This window comes from Dipodomys merriami, unplaced genomic scaffold (assembly GCF_024711535.1).
Source record: "Dipodomys merriami isolate MVZ:Mamm:240054 unplaced genomic scaffold, mDipMer1.0.p SCAF_277, whole genome shotgun sequence".
Taxonomy (NCBI): Eukaryota; Metazoa; Chordata; class Mammalia; order Rodentia; family Heteromyidae; genus Dipodomys; species Dipodomys merriami.
Genome location: NW_027204237.1, coordinates 959,053 through 974,994, shown reverse-complemented (window position 1 = coordinate 974,994; position 15,942 = coordinate 959,053). Strand labels below are relative to the sequence as shown.

The following is a 15,942-nucleotide window of genomic DNA, read 5'->3' as shown; positions in this document are numbered from 1 at the left end:
TTGGTTGCTTTTCCCCCACCTAACCTGGCTTTTTATTTTTTGGTCGGTTTTGGGGCCTGAACTCTAAGCCTCAGCGCTGTCCCTCAGCTCTTCAGCTCAAGGCTAATGTTTTAGCACTTTAGCCACAGCACCACTTCCAGCTTTTTCTGCTTATATGGTGCTGAGGAATCGAACCCAGGGACTCATGCATGCAAGGTAAGCACTCTACCACTGAGCCACCTTCCCAGCCCCTAACCTGGCTTTTTTAAGGATATCAGAGCAGTTGCTTTGTTCCTGAAGTCCACCACTGTGTAACTGGTCACGAGAGGATCCACAAAGCTGATCATGTGGTGCTGGCAGATCCTCTGCTCTTGGGCAGAAACCTTGTTGGTGATGATGTCTAGCCCTTCATAGACCTAGGCAAAGAAAATGAACATAAGGAAAGTCATCTGCCTCCACAAAAGGTATGCTTGATGGGGGAGAGAGGAGAGGAGGAATGGGGAAGATGATTGTCTATTCCTCCTTCCTGCCAAACACTTGACTGACTTAAAACACCTGGTCTAGTCTATGTCTGAGAGGACAGGCAGATCCACAAGCTTCAACACAGAAGAAATTACAACAGTGGCTTATTTATCAAATAATAGCTACTTCAGACTTAAAAATAAGAAGGGTGTATAAAGCCGTTGCTGGTAGCTCCTGCCTGTAATTCTAGCTACTCAGGAGTCTGAGATCTGAGGATCACAGTTCAAAGCCAGCCAGGGCAGGAAAGTCTGTGAGACTCTTATCTCTAATAAATCACTCAAAAAACTGGAAGTAGCACTGTGGCTCAAGTGGCAGAGTGCTAGCCTTGAGCTGAAGAGCTGAGGGACAGCGCCCAGACCCAGAGGTTCAAGCCCCACAACCCACCAAAAAAAAAAAAAAGAAGAAGGGTGTATAACTCCATGCCCAAGTAAGAAGTAGTTATGAAAGATCAAAAGAGGGTTCTTGAGTTTGATTCCTGAGTACCACATAAGCAGAACAAGCCAGAAGTGGAGCTATGGCTCAAGTGATAGTGTTAGCCTTGAGCAGAAAGAGGCTCAAGGACAGTGCCCAGGCTCTGAGTTCAAGCTCCAAAACTGGGAAGAAGAAAGAAGAAAGAAGAAAGGAGGAGGAGGAGGAGGAGGAAGAGGAGGAGGAGGAGGAAGAGGAGGAGGAGGAGGAAGAGGGAGAGGGAGAGGAAGAGGAGGAGGAGGAGGAGGAGGAGGAAGAGGAGGAAGAGGAGGAGGAGGAAAAGGAAGAAGGAGGAGGAGGAAAAAGGAGAAGGAGGAAAAGGAAGAGGAGGAGAGGAGGAGGAGGAAAAGGAAGAAGGAGGAGGAGGAAAAAGGAGAAGGAGGAAAAGGAAGAGGAGGAGAGGAGGAGGAGGAGGAGGAGGAGGAGGAGGAGGAAGAGGAAGAGGAGGAGGAGAGAAAGGAGGAGGAGGAGGAGAAGAAGAAGGAAGAAGAAGAAGAGGAAGAGGAGGAGGAGGAGGAGGAGGAGGAGGAGGAGGAGGAGGAGGAGGAGGAGGAGGAGGAGGAGGAGAAGAAAAGGGCTGGGAAAGTAGCTTAGTAATGGAGTGCTTGTCTTGCATGCATGAGGCCTGGGTTTGATTCCTCAGCACTACATAAGCAGAAAAAGCCAGAAATGGTGCTGTGGCTCAAGTGGTAGAGTGCTAACCTTGAGCTGAAGAGCTGAGAGACAGCACCGAGGCCCAGAGTTCAGGCCCCACGACTGACAAAAAAAAAGAAAGAAAAGAAAAGAAAAAAGGGAGGTTGTATTGTTTAGTCTACTTACAACAAGTTATTCTACTTATCACAAATCTCTAAGAAAGTAAAATTTTGCATTGCTCATAATTCTACTTCAAAATACTTAAAATATTTCTTGGATTTAAATGGTTATAAAAGGTTGTTAGAATTCATGTAAGATTGGTTCTGTTTTATGGAAAAGTGGCCTATCTACAAAGATACATATAAAACACACACACATACACACTTTGAAGTCAAAACCCCTAATACTTGCTATACTCTAGTAGAAACATTTTGATCTATCCAAATTACTGCTTCAGGGGGTGAGCACATAGTCTAAATACTCAATATCCTGTCTGTAAGCTCTTGATCTGTCAATTGAACTAAGAAGTTCAAGCGTACTTTGTGTAAATGCAAGGTCTCAGATGGAGAACAGATCTGAAAATAATAGTTTGAAAATAGGAACAAGTGTTTGGGAATTAAATGTGCCCTCTGTAATCACTGATTCTACATAGAGCACCGAATGAACAAATAATAAGTTCCACAGAGCCCACAAAGATGCTAAAAGCATTTTTTGTCTTCCATTTCCCTGTACTTATATGGGTGTCAGATAGGTGCAGTGCAGGGTTATGGTTAGGAAGAAAACCCTGGCGCCAAGCTGCCTCAATTCTGAACTCCACCACTTACTTTTATTTGTTCTTGGAGTATTCAGTTTCTAACCCTCTGCACCTCAATCTCTTACCAGTAAAACAGAGACAATAACATGTATCTCAGGGCTGTCTTAAGAATTAAATGAGTTAATATAGTAAATGAGCTTAGTTTTATCTGGCAACCTATGTGAAGATCATGGGTTTTTTGGTTTTTTTGTTTGTTTGTTTTGTCAGTCATGGGGCTTGAACTCTGGGCCTGAGCCCTGTTCTTCAGCTCTTCAGCTCAAGGCGAGCACTCTACCACTTGAGCTCTACCCCACTTCTGGTTTTCTGGTGGTTTATTGGAGATAAGAGTTTCACGGACTTTCCTGCCCGGGCTGTTTTTGAACTGCGATCCTCAGATCTCAGACTCCTGAGTAGCTAGGATTACAGGCAGGAGCTACCAGCACTGGCTTTATATACCCTTCTTATTTTTAAGTCTGAAGTAGGCCTCCTGAGTAGCTACAATTACAGGCATGAGCCACCGGCGCCCAGCTAGGATCATGGTTTGAAGCCAGCCCAGGCAGGAAAGTCTGTGAGACTCTTATCTCCAATTAACCAACCAAAAGGTGGAAGTGGATCTGTGGCTCAAGTGGTAGAGTACCAGCCTTGAGCACAAAAGCTTAGGGACAGGCCCTGAGCTCAAGCCATAGAACTGGCACCACACACACACACACAAACCATCTCTCCCCATCCTCACACCATAACCTGCATCTTCCTCTATTACAGAACTTGTTGTACATGACTTTAAAATACTCTATCTCCCTTGCTAGTGTACAAGTTCTGAGGGAAGAAATGAAACATGCACCTTTAGTCCAACCAAGCATCTAACACAGTACTAAATCTAAGGAAAACAGTGAACACTTCAGGCACAAATGCTGAGTTCTATGCTTCCAACACCCTCTCTTTACCAATGAGGAAAATGAAACTCAGATGCATTAGGGAACCTGCCCAAAGTCACACAGGTCATTAGTGACACAGACAAACTCTGAATCTGTATCATCTAACCTCACAATGTTCTTTCCCTACCATGTTGCTAACACCTGGCCTACATAAATCAAGCTTTCAGATTTGGAGAAGTCACTTTCTCAAGTTTCTCATATCTAAATATCTAACATTACTTCTAGTGATGGAGGTCAAAGAAAGGAAGGAAAGTAAAACCAAAACATGGGCATCAAGGGTGGCCTGGCACAGTGATATGTATATATATATTCTCCAGCACTAAAGAGACAGAAACAAGACAATCACAAGTTTGAGGTCAGACTGGCTAAAAACATAAAATAAAATGCAAGGGGAACTGGGTGCTGGTGGCTCACGTCTGTAATCCTAGTTACTCAGGAGGCTAAGATCTGAGGATCGTGGTTCAACGCCAGCCTGGTAAGAAAAATCCCCTTGAGATTCTTACCTCCAATTAACCACCAGAAAACAAGAAGTGTCACTATGGCTCAAAGTGGTAGTAGGGTACTGGCTTTGAACCCTGATCCTTAGAACTCAGCCTCTTGAGTAGCTAGGATTCTAGGCATGAGCCACCAGTGCCTGGCCAAAAAAAAAAAATCACAACTTAGGCCGGGAATGTTTAATGGTACAACATGAGCAGAAAAGGCCAGAAGTGGCGCTGTGGCTCAAGTGGTTGAGTGTTAGCCTTAGGCAAAAGAAGCCCAAGGACAGTGCCTAGGCACTCAAGGTCCTTTTCAAGCCCCAGGACTGGAAGAAGAAAAAAAAAAGCCAAAAACACAGGATGACTAAATGTAACATGGGATACTAAACTGGATTTTCAAACAGAAAGGGACACTAGTGAAAAGGCTGGTAAAAAATCCAGGTCTACTCTAGGTAGACACCTACAATCAGTTTCCTCATTGTGATGAATGTAATAGGATGACACAAGATGTTAGTATTAGTACAAACTCAAAATATATACAGGAATTCAGTGCTATCTTTTTTTTTTTTTTTTTTTTTTTGGTCCAGTCATGGGGCCTGAACTCTGGGCCTGGGTGCTGGTCCCCCAGCTCTTCAGCTCAAGGCTAGCACTCTACCACTTGAGCCACAGCGCCACTTCTAGCTTTTTTTTTTCTGCTTATGTGGTGCTGAGGAATCGAACCCAAGACCTCATGCATGCAAGGCAAGCACTCTACCACTGAGCCACCTTCCCAGCCCGTTCAGTGCTATCTTTAAGACTTTTGTAAAACCTGTTTGTCTCCTAATTTCAGTACCATTATTATTTGGGGTCCAGACAATTCTTTATTGTGGCGGGCTGTCTTATACTTAGTAAGATGTTTCACTATGTTTTTTCCTATATTCACCAAGTGCCAGGAAACCAGCTCCTTGGTTACTACAAATAAAATGTTTTCAGAGATTGCCAAATATTCCCTTGGCAAGCAAAACCATTCCAGATTGATACCACTAATATGGAGTTATATATATATTAACAGCTAAAGACGTACATGATAGCTTGGTAAAATAAAGATGAAAAGCAGAATACAGCAGAGCCTCAACTATGTATCAACTTACATAAAACATATGCACATGTACATAATACACAGATTATTTCTGGAAGTATGTGCAATAGATACTAAAAGTGGCCACCCTGGACACTTTTAGACATTATTTTCTTTGTACTTTTTAGTGTTATTTGGATCTTTTTCAGTAAGTATGTCTCTCTTTTTTCAAACACAAAAGGCCTTTTCATTTGGTTTTCTTCTCTTAAAGCTTCCAAATCACTAAGTTATCTCAAAAGTGTCAAAATAGGTTATCCTTTCCCCCCCGCCACAGCGTACTCCAGCCCCCTCATCCAGGCTAGTGTCACAGTATCTTCCATTGATTTCACTCTCTAACCTACTCTACACCCAACCACCGAGTTACTTCATCGAATAGATTTAATATCACTTCCCTGTTAAAACCCCAATCTCAAGGCATGGCTTCTGAGGGCCTCAACAATTTGTTCCCAGGGTCTTTTATTTTTAGTGTTACCTCCTATAACTGTCACTCAAGAATCCTTTGTGCCAAATAGCTGCTGACCATTCTTTGAAGACACACAAAAGAACCGGACTTTAAGCTCTTCCTTCACTTCGCTCATGCTGTTCTTTTTCTCTAGAATATCCTTCCTGCTTGTGTGCCTGATAAAATGTACACAGTATGACAGAGAGGAAAGAAGGGATGTAGGATAAGCAGTGGCTAAGCACTTGCCTGGCCAGTGCAAAGCCCTGAGTTCAGTCCTCAGCCCTGCAAAAAAAAAAAAAAGAAAAAAGAAAAGAGACAGAGGGAAAATACAGAACAGCATGGAGGTAAGGGTTCAAGAAAGTAATTTGGGAAGGATGAAATAACAGTGCTTACCCCAAAAGACTGTGGCCAAGATAATAATATGACAATGTATGTGAAAATATAAATGTGAGGACAGTGTCTGGTAGATACGTATTAATCTTATTTTTTTTCCCAGTATTGTTTATTTTTGTCATTCATAGTACAGCAGTGAGGGCTTTAACTGTAGCTTCCACAATGAGAATGAAGCAGTGAGGTTTCAGCTCAGAAACAGGATGCCAATTGTAAGCAAAGAGGCAAACAGGACCCTGGTCTAATTCAAATGTACAAAAAAAAAAAAAAAAAATCAAACTACCCAAGAGTCCAATTCAGTTAAATCAAATTGAGCACATACACCTAAAGTGTATGTATTTGTACATACACTTGTACACCATGTGTTTGTAGTTGAAGCACCCTGCCCCAGACACTGAAGCATCAGGGCAACCCCTCTCAGCACCAATCTGAATCTTCAAGCCCCATTGTGCTTTCCTGTGGCTTCCTGTTTGGCCAGTAGTCACTTCTCCTCCCTCCTAACATGGAAGGTTTTACTTCAAAGTTCTCCCTGTAGTGGCAAAAAAAGTAACCAGATATGTACAACCTAGACAGCTTAATACTACAGCCAAAGAAAAACTAAATTTACTTAAAAGAGAAGTGAACCCAGGGACCTAAAAACTGATCTTATATATTTATAGTAGATGAATCAAAAATTTTAAGATTTCCTTTTTAGCCCCTTGTCATGGTCATTTTAAAAGACTATCTTGCCAGTTGTTAACACCTGAAATCCTAGTGACTCAGGGAACATGGTTCAAAGCTAGTCTTGGCAGGAGAGTCCATAAGAAGATTCTTATCTCTAATTAACCATCAGAAAACCAAAAGTGTCGCTGTGGCTCTAAGTGGTAGAGCACTATCCTTAGCGAAAAAGCTCTAGGACAGCACTGGGAGTCTGAGTTCAAGCCCCACAACTGACAAAAAATAAAAATAAAAATAAAAACACAAAATAAAAATAGACTGCTCGGTGCCAGTGGCTCATGCCTATAATCCTAGCTACTCAGGAGGCTGAGATCTGAGGATCCCAGTTCAAAGCCAGCCTGGGCACGAAAGTCCATGAGACTCTTATCTCCAATTAACCACCAGAAAACAGGAAGTGGTGCTGTGGCTCAAGTACTAGAGTGCTCACTTTGAGCTGAAGAGCTAAGGGACAGCACCCAGGCCCAGAGTTCAAGCCCCACGACCAACAAAATAAAAATAAAATAAAAATAAAAAAGACCACCTCTAGGGCTGGGAAGGTGGCTCAGTGGTAGAGCACTTGCCTTGCATGCATGGGGCCCTGGGTTCAATTCCTCAACACCACATAAGCAGAAAAAAAAGCCGGAAGTGGCGCTGTGGCTCAAGTGGTAGAGCACTATCCTTGAGCTGAAGAGCTGAGGGACAGTGCCCAGGCCCAGAGTTCAGGCCCACGACCAGACCCCTCCCCCCCAAAAAAAAAGACCACCTCTAACAGTTATAGCAAAAAGCCTCTGGTAGGCCCCACCTCCTGGTTAACCCATATTTGTGTCTGTTATTTCATGGCCTATCTCTTTTTTTTTTTTTTTTTTTTTTGTCGGTCGTGGGGCTTGAACTCTGGGCCTGGGTGCTATCCCTCAGCTCTTCAGCTCAAGGTGAGCGCTCTACCACTTGAGCTACAGCGCCACTTCCGGTTTTCTGGTGGTTTTATTGGAGATAGGAGTCTCACGGTCTCTCCTGCCCGGGCTGGCTTTGAACCGCGATCCTCAGATCTCAGCCTCCTGAGTAGCTAGGATTACAGGCGTGAGCCACCAGCGCCCGGCCATGGCCTATCTTATATCTCTCCCCCACAAATCTTCCTTGAGCACCAGCAGACAATCCTTTAGTAGAAAACCCTGATCATGCTGGGTGTCAGTGGTTCTCACCTGTAATCATAGCTACTCAGGAGGCTGAGGTTTGAGGTCACAGTTCAAAGCCAGCACAAGGCAGGAAAGTCCATGAGAAATTAACCACCAGAAAATGAGAATGGCACTGTGGTTCAAGTGGTAGAGTGCTCACTTTGAGCTGAAGAGCTAAGGGACAGCACCCAGCCCAGAGTTCAAGCCCCATGACTGACAAAAACAAAAAACAAAACAAAAAAACCCTGATCTTAAATTACATCCCACAGCAGACAAAAAGAACACAGAGCTCCACATCTATTAGATGACACATACTGTGCTTACCAGTCAGACTGCCAAAAATCATTTTCTTATCCTCTTGTAGGTTTGAGAAAGCACAAAGGGAACTGTACTCTTAGGTCTGACTAGTGCTTCTCCACATGACTAGAAGAATTGAGGCATCAGAGATACTTCCTCTCTACAAACCCAAACAGAACACTTTATTTTTTCTTAGTATATATTGCTAGTCTGTGCTTCCAGGCAGTCTTTGTACATGTTTGGCAAGTGCGTTCAAATTTCTCAGTACAATGTTTCATCCAGTCACTGAAGGCGATTCATTGTACCTTGAATTTACATGCCAAGAAGATGACTCAGGCTGAAAAGAAGATGTTCAGTATCATCTTCCTGCAATATTATCAGACTCTACAAATGAGTTAGAAGACCCAGATCCAATTTCCAGGTGTGCAGGCATCTTGCAGTAGGATCTCTAGTCAGCTCTTTAATCTTTCTGTATCTCAGTTTTTCCATCTTGGAAAACAGAGATTATATTACTGGTCCCTCCTTGAATTCAGGTTCTCAACTACTGAATGAAACTATTTATGTTCCTATAATTTGTGAAACAAACAAGGTTTGTGAAAAAAAATTAAACACAGAATTTTCATTTTTGTCAGATCTGCCATATAGAAATCTATGGTAGAGCTCAACAAGAATGCCTAAGCAAATGAGCCCTCAAAAAGTAGTTCTGGGGCTGGGAAGGTGGCTCAGTGGTAGAGTACTTGCTTTGCATGCATGAGGCTCTGGGTTTGATTCCTCAGCACCACATAAGCAGAAAAAGCTGGAAGTGGTGCTGTGGCTTAAGTGGTAGAACACTAGCCTTGAGCTGAAGAGCTGAGGAACAGCGCACAGGCTCAGAGTTCAGGTTCCATGACTAAAAACAACAACAAAAAAAGAATAATGGGAAACCAGAGGCCAGGCATGCATAGCCTTCAGATGCTAGGTGGATTTAGAAACAAGTCACTCTATACCAGGCTCCAAAGATAAAATCACCACTCTAGACTTGCTACCCTTAACAACCCCATTATATTTTTATGTCACATAACAATCTCCATACTTAAAGTACTTACTTAATCCATATTTACCAAAACAAGTACTTCTTTGAAAAGGAAATGCCTTGGATAGACCTTATGGTTGGGGTTGGGAAGGTGGCTCAATGGTAGAGTGCTTCCCTTGCGTGCATAAGGCCCAGGGTTCGATTCCTCAGCACCACATAAGCAGGAAAAGCTGGAAGTGGCCCTGTGGCTCAAAGTGGTAGAGCGCTAGCCTTAAGCTGAGGCACAGCACCCAGCCCCCCCACCCCCACCCCCACAAAATAGCAAAAGACCCTATGGTTAAGGTAGAACAAGGGGCAACCAAAAGCCAATAAGATACAAGACAATTTAGTATTTAAGATGGTGTTTTACAATTTTTTTTAAGTTACTGATACACTTCTATACCTAAAAGGATCATTAAAATAAAAAGATTGACTCCCTGGTGGTAGGAGTAGGGGGAGGGAACTACAGTTCCAGCTAGTTGGGAGACAAAGGATCTCAAGTCCATAGGTTCAAAACCAGTGTTGGGAATACAAGACTAAGGATCCCAAGCTCCAACCTGTCTGAGAAACAAATAAAAATAACTCAAAAAAGAAGCTTAGCCGGGCGCTGGTGGCTCACGCCTGTAATCCTAGCTACTCAGGAGGCTGAGATCTGAGGATCGAGGTTCAAAGCCAGCCCGGGCAAGAAAGACCGTGAGACTCCTATCTCCAATAAACCACCTGAAAACCGGAAGTGGCGCTGTAGCTCAAGTGGTAGAGCGCTCGCCTTGAGCTGAAGAGCTGAGGGACAACGCCCAGGCCCAGAGTTCAAGCCCCACGACCGACAAAAAAAAATAAATAAATAAAATAAAATAAAATAAAATAAAATACCTTTTATATCCTGATCAAAGTGTAGCATACTCCTATGAAAGATGAATGCATGCAAGAACCATTCTGTGTAGCCAGGCAATGGTGGCTCATATTCAGGAAGCTGAGATCTGAAGAATGATGGGTTGTAACTAACCAGCTAGAAAAGTCTGAGACTGCATCTCCACAATTACTAGCAAAAAGCAGGACTTGAGGCATAATAGCTTTAAATGACAAAGAGTGCCAACTTAGTGAGCAAACAAACAGAGCAAGTACAACACCCTAAGTTCAAAAAAGTAGACCATTATTTCACAGTTAACAGGCCCAAGATCCCAGAGTAAGCAGCAGATCTGGAGTTGAACAAAAGTCTCTACTTTCCATGCCCAATGCTTTATCACTTACATAGGCATATTTCCTTAGATGAGGCAGGGAATTCAAAGTGAGGTTTTGTGGGGGGGTTGGTTGTTTTTTGTTTGTTTTGTTTTTTTGGTTGTGGGGCCTGAACTCTGGGCCTGGGCACTCTTCAGCTCAAGACTAGTACTCTACCACTTGAGCCACAGCGCCACTTCTGGTTTTTCTGCTTATGTGGTGCTGAAGAATGGAACCCTTGCCTCATGCATGCGAGGCAAGCACTCTACCACTGAACCACTTTCCCAGCCCCTTTGGTTGTGGGGTTTTTTGTTTGTTTGTTTTTGTCGGTCGTGGGGCCTGAACTCTGAGCCTGGGCACTGTCCCTCGGCTCTTCAGCTGTCTACTAGTGCTCTACCACTTGAGCCTCAGCCCCACTTCCAGCTTTTTCTGCTTATGTGGTACTGAAGAATGGAACCCAGGGCCTCATGCATGCAAGGCAACCACTCTTCCATTGAGACACCTTCCCAGGCCCCTGGTTGTGTGTTTTTTTTGTTTTGTCTTGTGCTGATACTGGGGCTTAAACACAGGACCTTGTATTTTAGCTGGTGTTCTACCACTTGAGCAGAATGATACTTACTTTTAAAGTTTTTGGGTTTTTTTTTTTTGGTCGGTTGTGGGGCCTGAACTTTGGGCCTGGGTGCTATCCCTCAGCTCTTCAGCTCAAGGCTAGCACTCTACCACTTAAGCCACAGCACCACTTCTGGCTTTTTTCTTTTTGCTTATGTGGTGCTGAGGAATCGAACCCAGGGCCTCAGGCATGCAAGGCAAGCGCTCTACCACTGAGCCACCTTCCCAGCCCACTTTTAAAGTTATTATAAAGATTAAAAAACAAAAACAAACCTATGTAGGGGCTGAGGACAGGACATGACTCAAGTGTTAGAATACCTGCCTAACAAGTGTGAGACACCAAATTAAAACCTAAGTACCATCTCCCCCCACCAACACCCCCCCCCCCCGCGTGCGCAAAAAAAAAAAGCAAACATACATTTTTTGTTTTTATTTGTTTTTTCATAGGTCTAAATTCAGGGCCTAAATTCTTTTCTTTTTTTTTTTTTTTTTTTTTTTTTTGGGTCCGGTCGTGGGGCCTGAACTCGGAGCCTGGGCACTGTCCCTCAGCTCTTCAACTCAAGACTAGCACTCTACCACTTGAGCCACAGAGCCACTTCCGGCTTTTTTCTTTTTGCTTATGTGGTGCTGAGGAATTGAACCCACGGCCTCAAGCATGCAAGGCAAGTGCTCTACCGCTGAGCCACCTTCCCAGCCCTCAGGGCCTAAATTCTGTCCCTCAGCTTCTTTTGCTCAAGGCTAGTGCAATACCACTTGAGACATTGCACCACTTCTGTTTTTTGCTAGCTAATTTGAAATCAAGTGTCTCACAGACTTTCCCACCCTGCCTGGCTTCTTCTAATCCTCAGATCACAGCCTCCTGAGTAGTTAGGATTACAGGCACCATCCACTGATATGAGATTCTGATGTGTCAGATTTATAATTATACCACACAAAAGTTTTTTATTTCTTTTCTTTTTTTTTTTTTTTTTTTTGTCGGTCGTGGGGCTTGAACTCTGGGCCTGGGCGCTGTCCCTCAGCTCTTCAGCTCAAGGCGAGCGCTCTACCACTTGAGCTACAGCGCCACTTCCGGTTTTCTGGTGGTTTATTGGAGATAGGAGTTTCACGGTCTCTCCTGCCCGGGCTGGCTTTGAACCGCGATCCTCAGATCTCAGCCTCCTGAGTAGCTAGGATTACAGGCGTGAGCCACCAGCGCCCGGCTTATTTCTTTTTTCTTTTTTTGCTGGTTATGGGGCCTGAACTCTGAGTCTGGGTGCTGTCCCTCAGCTCTTCAGCTTAAGGCTAGCGCTCTACCACTGGAGCCACAGCGCCACTTCTGGCTTTTTCTGCTTATGTGGTGCTGAGGAATCGAACCCAGGCCCTCATGCATGCAGGCAAGCACCCTACCGCTGAGCCACCTTCCCAGCCCACCACACAAAAATTTTATATGCCCCATCCTACCAGTCCAATTCATCACACACTGCTTATAGACTGATGTTTTGCCATGTTACCTTTCTCATACTACTCATCTCCTGGTCCATACCTCCCTATGGAAAGTCTCCTTTACCATCTCACATATTCACTATGACTATTTACTTTCTAAAATCTTCATTCATGTTCCTTCCTTTAGTATGCCTTGTCTTCTTTCTTATTATCCAAACTTGATCTATTTTCCTTTTTTTTTTTTTTTTGCCAGTCCTGGCTTGAACTCAGAGCCTGGCCCTGTCCCCGAGCTTCTTTTTTGCTCAAGGCTAGCACTCTACCACTTGAACCATGGCACCACTTCTGGCTTTTTCTGTTTATGTGGTACTAAGGAACTGAACTCAGGGCTTCATGCATGCTAGGCAAGTACTCTACCACTAAGCCACCTTCCCAGCCCTTGATCTATTTTTCAAGCCCTGTTTTAGAGAGTTTTCCATAACCATGCCAACCTTCACTGATTTCTTCCTTCTCAGAAAGTATATTTAAGCCAAGTGCTAGTGGCTCACACCTGTAATCCTAGCTACTCAGGAGGCTAAGGTCTGAGGATTGTAGTTCAAAGCCAGCCCAGGAAGGAAAATCTGTGAGAATCTTATCTCCAATTAACCACCAAAAGCCAGAAGTTGAGCTGTGGCTCAAAATGGTAAAGCACTACCCTTGAGAACACTCAGGAACAGTGTCTCCAACCTGAATTCAAGCCCCAGGACCAAGAAAGAAAGAAAGGAAGAAAGAAAGGGGAAGGGAAGGGAAGGAAAGGAAAGGAAAGGAAAGGAAAGGAAAGGAAAGGAAAGGAAGGAAGGAAGGAAGGAAGGAAGGAAGGAAGGAAGGAAGGAAGGAAGGAAAGGAAGGAAGGCAGGAAGGCAGGCAGGCAGGCAGGCAGGCAGGAAAGGAAGGAAGGGAAGGAAAGAAAGCAAGAAAGAAAAGAAACTGTATATTTAACAGCTTACCATAAAAACTATTTACAGTTTTTCTCCTCTCCCAATCCTGTCCACCTTGCAAAGCACCATAAATACTTACTCTGCCATGTTTCACGTCTAACCAGACTAAACTCCTTAAATACAGGGATTATGGTCTTATCTCTGCAATAGGATCTTGCAGAAAATAATCATATTTTTAGTTCTGTGTGCTATAAATTGTACTTACTGTTTCACATAGTGTTATCTCATTTAACTACAATAATGTTGTGTTATTGCTCTTGTCCCTCCTATTTTTCAGAAGAATAAAGTCACAGAGATGTTAGGCTGAAGTTGTAAAAGGCTGGGATTTGAGCTAAATTCTGTCTCCTAAAGTTAGCAGCAAATACATTATTAACAAATGTTTGTGGAATTACCTTATCATTTCATGTGTGCTGATGTTCTTGTCACCCCAAGTGAACCAACTGGGGTAGAAACCAGGACAGGAGACTCAGGGGTGGAATGAGAAGAATGGACCTTTCTGATGCTCGGTTTACAGATAGACATTTCATGTCCAACATCTTATTTACACGACGTACATTCATACTGCAAATTCTCTCCAGCAAATAGTTGTTATAATTCTTCTGCTAGATTCATTCACCCATTCTCAATCAAGCACAAATGCACCCACATGAAAAACTATATTCCTTGCTTCCCTGCTTAGAGAAGGAAACAACCTTCTCCCTTAGCTCAGCCACAGGATTAAAAATCTTAATTCTGTATTTATCATACCTCTGGCCTTTTTCGGGAAGGTCATCCTGCTCTGCACTGTAGCACTCACGATCTCTTTATTAATCACTCCAGCCACTTCACAAATAACACCCAAATAAAGGACACTGTGAATCCCAAGCCACGTGGCCAATGGCAGAATCTGACTAGAATACAAGTCTTCTGACTGACCGCCCAGTTCCACTGCCCCAGTACACACTGAAAGGTGCATTTTACTTATTCTGATCTCAGCGTATTAAGGTGAGAATTACAGCAAAAAGCTCTGGAATAACTGCCACTTGAAAAGATATTTACTAGTAGAGTCAACTTCATAAGGTGAAACACCATTTCCTCCACTTACGCGCTATGTGACAAGGGGAGAGCCGTTTCATTTGTCCAGGCCCCAATGTCAACCCGCTAAGTGGAGATCACAATAGTATCGAGAGTTAGAGCAACATCGTGGGAAGTGAATCAGATGATCAAAGGAGAAAGGTTCAGCACATTGTGGGCCTAGTGAGTCTGGGCTCTCTTCACCGACCTCCTCCGCTGGCAGAAGCTCGGAGGTCACCCCCCACGACCACGCGAGCCGGTGTCCACTCTCCCAAGGCCTGCACGCGCCTTCCCAGGTTCCCAAGCCCGGGGCCAGCCACAGGGCCATACCTGCATGGAATCAGCGCTGACGATCTCGCCACCGAGCCTCTGGCCTAGCTGCAGGGCCAGAGTGGACTTGCCAGTGCCGGTGGCCCCGAGAATCACTACAAGCGGCAGCGTGCGTTGCAGACCCTGGAGCCCAGAGCCCACAGGAAGCGCTCGTGCAGCCGCAGCCGCTGCCGCCATCTTGGTTTCCTCTGCGCCTGCGCCGGAGCTTCTGTCACCATGGCAACAGTCAGTGCGCCTGCGCGGAATTCGGGCTCTCCAGGGAAAGCCCTAGGGAGGAGGGAGCTTGGAGACAAAGGTGCCTAGACTATCGAGGGTCACTAGAAGACTGCCCTAAACTAGCTGTTAGTATCTGAACTTCAACTACCTGCTCTCTTAAAAGAGGAATGGCAGCTCCATCCAAGTAGATCTGTGCAATTTTTCTTTCTTTAGGACACCCAATTCTTTTATATCACTATTGTAAATTAGCCTCTGGTGTATTTTATTGTCTGACTTTAAAGACAAAGGATAAATTCTGTTTAGGTTATTGCTGTATCTCTTCTGCCTAGCAAGCACAGTTCTGTTACAGAATAGACTCCTCCCTCTCCCCTTCACCCCACCTCAATCATTAAATGGAGGAGAGAATGACTTGCCTGTTTGGTGCTGAAGGTAGGGAGGTAAAAGGCGTGACATTCTCCACAACTAGACCTGCTCAGTTCTCACACAAGGGCGGCTGCTCTAAATGTTTTCACTTCCCAACCTCAGATGCAATCAGAAGGTAGGACAAAATTTTCCATCCTCTTGGCCAAAGGATACAAAAGATATGATGAGAGAACAGAAAAACAAGCAAGTAAACAACAATTCAGAAAACTAGAAAAGGAAATGAAAGGAATGCAGAAAGGATAAAGCACTGACAATCCTTAGATTCCAGTGAGGATGGGAAAACTTAGGACCATACGGACCAAGGTTTAAGAGTTTACACACGTCCATTTCAAAAACAGTTTTGGGAAAGCCCTTACTAGTGGCTCATGCCTAGGAGACTGAAAACTGAGGATGGTAGTTTAAAGCCAGATCTGGCAGGAAAATCCCTGAGACTTATCTCCAAATAACCACCAAAAAGCCAAAGTGAAACTGTGCCTCAAATGATAGAGCACTAGCCTTGGGCAAAAAAAGCTCAGCTACAGTGCCCAGGCCTACTGGAAGCCCTAAGACCTGTTTAAAAAAAAAAAAAAAAAGGTTTTCTGAACTGGGTTGTAGCTCAGTGGTAGAGCATTTGCCTCATATCCATAAGGTTCTGGGGTTCAGTCCCCAGAACCAAAGAAAACAACAAACTATAAACTGGCTTTATGGTACATTCCTGCAATCTCAGCACTTAAATGTCTGAAGCATGAT

General features: G+C 44.1%; 1 protein-coding gene across 1 annotated transcript in view; it reads right to left on the bottom strand.

Annotated features, from left to right (window-relative positions):
* The window catches only part of LOC138837852 (tRNA dimethylallyltransferase-like), a 40,945-nt gene extending 26,199 nt beyond the window's left edge, over positions 1-14,746 (bottom strand). Inside the window, exons 1-2 of the mRNA XM_070036863.1 lie at positions 14,575-14,746; positions 255-395 (exon numbers count right to left, since the gene is read on the bottom strand). Of these exons, the coding sequence (XP_069892964.1) occupies positions 255-395; positions 14,575-14,580 (147 nt within the window). The 5' untranslated portion in view covers positions 14,581-14,746. The remainder of the gene's footprint in view (positions 1-254; positions 396-14,574) is intronic.
* Between the last annotated feature and the right edge of the window lie 1,196 nt (positions 14,747-15,942).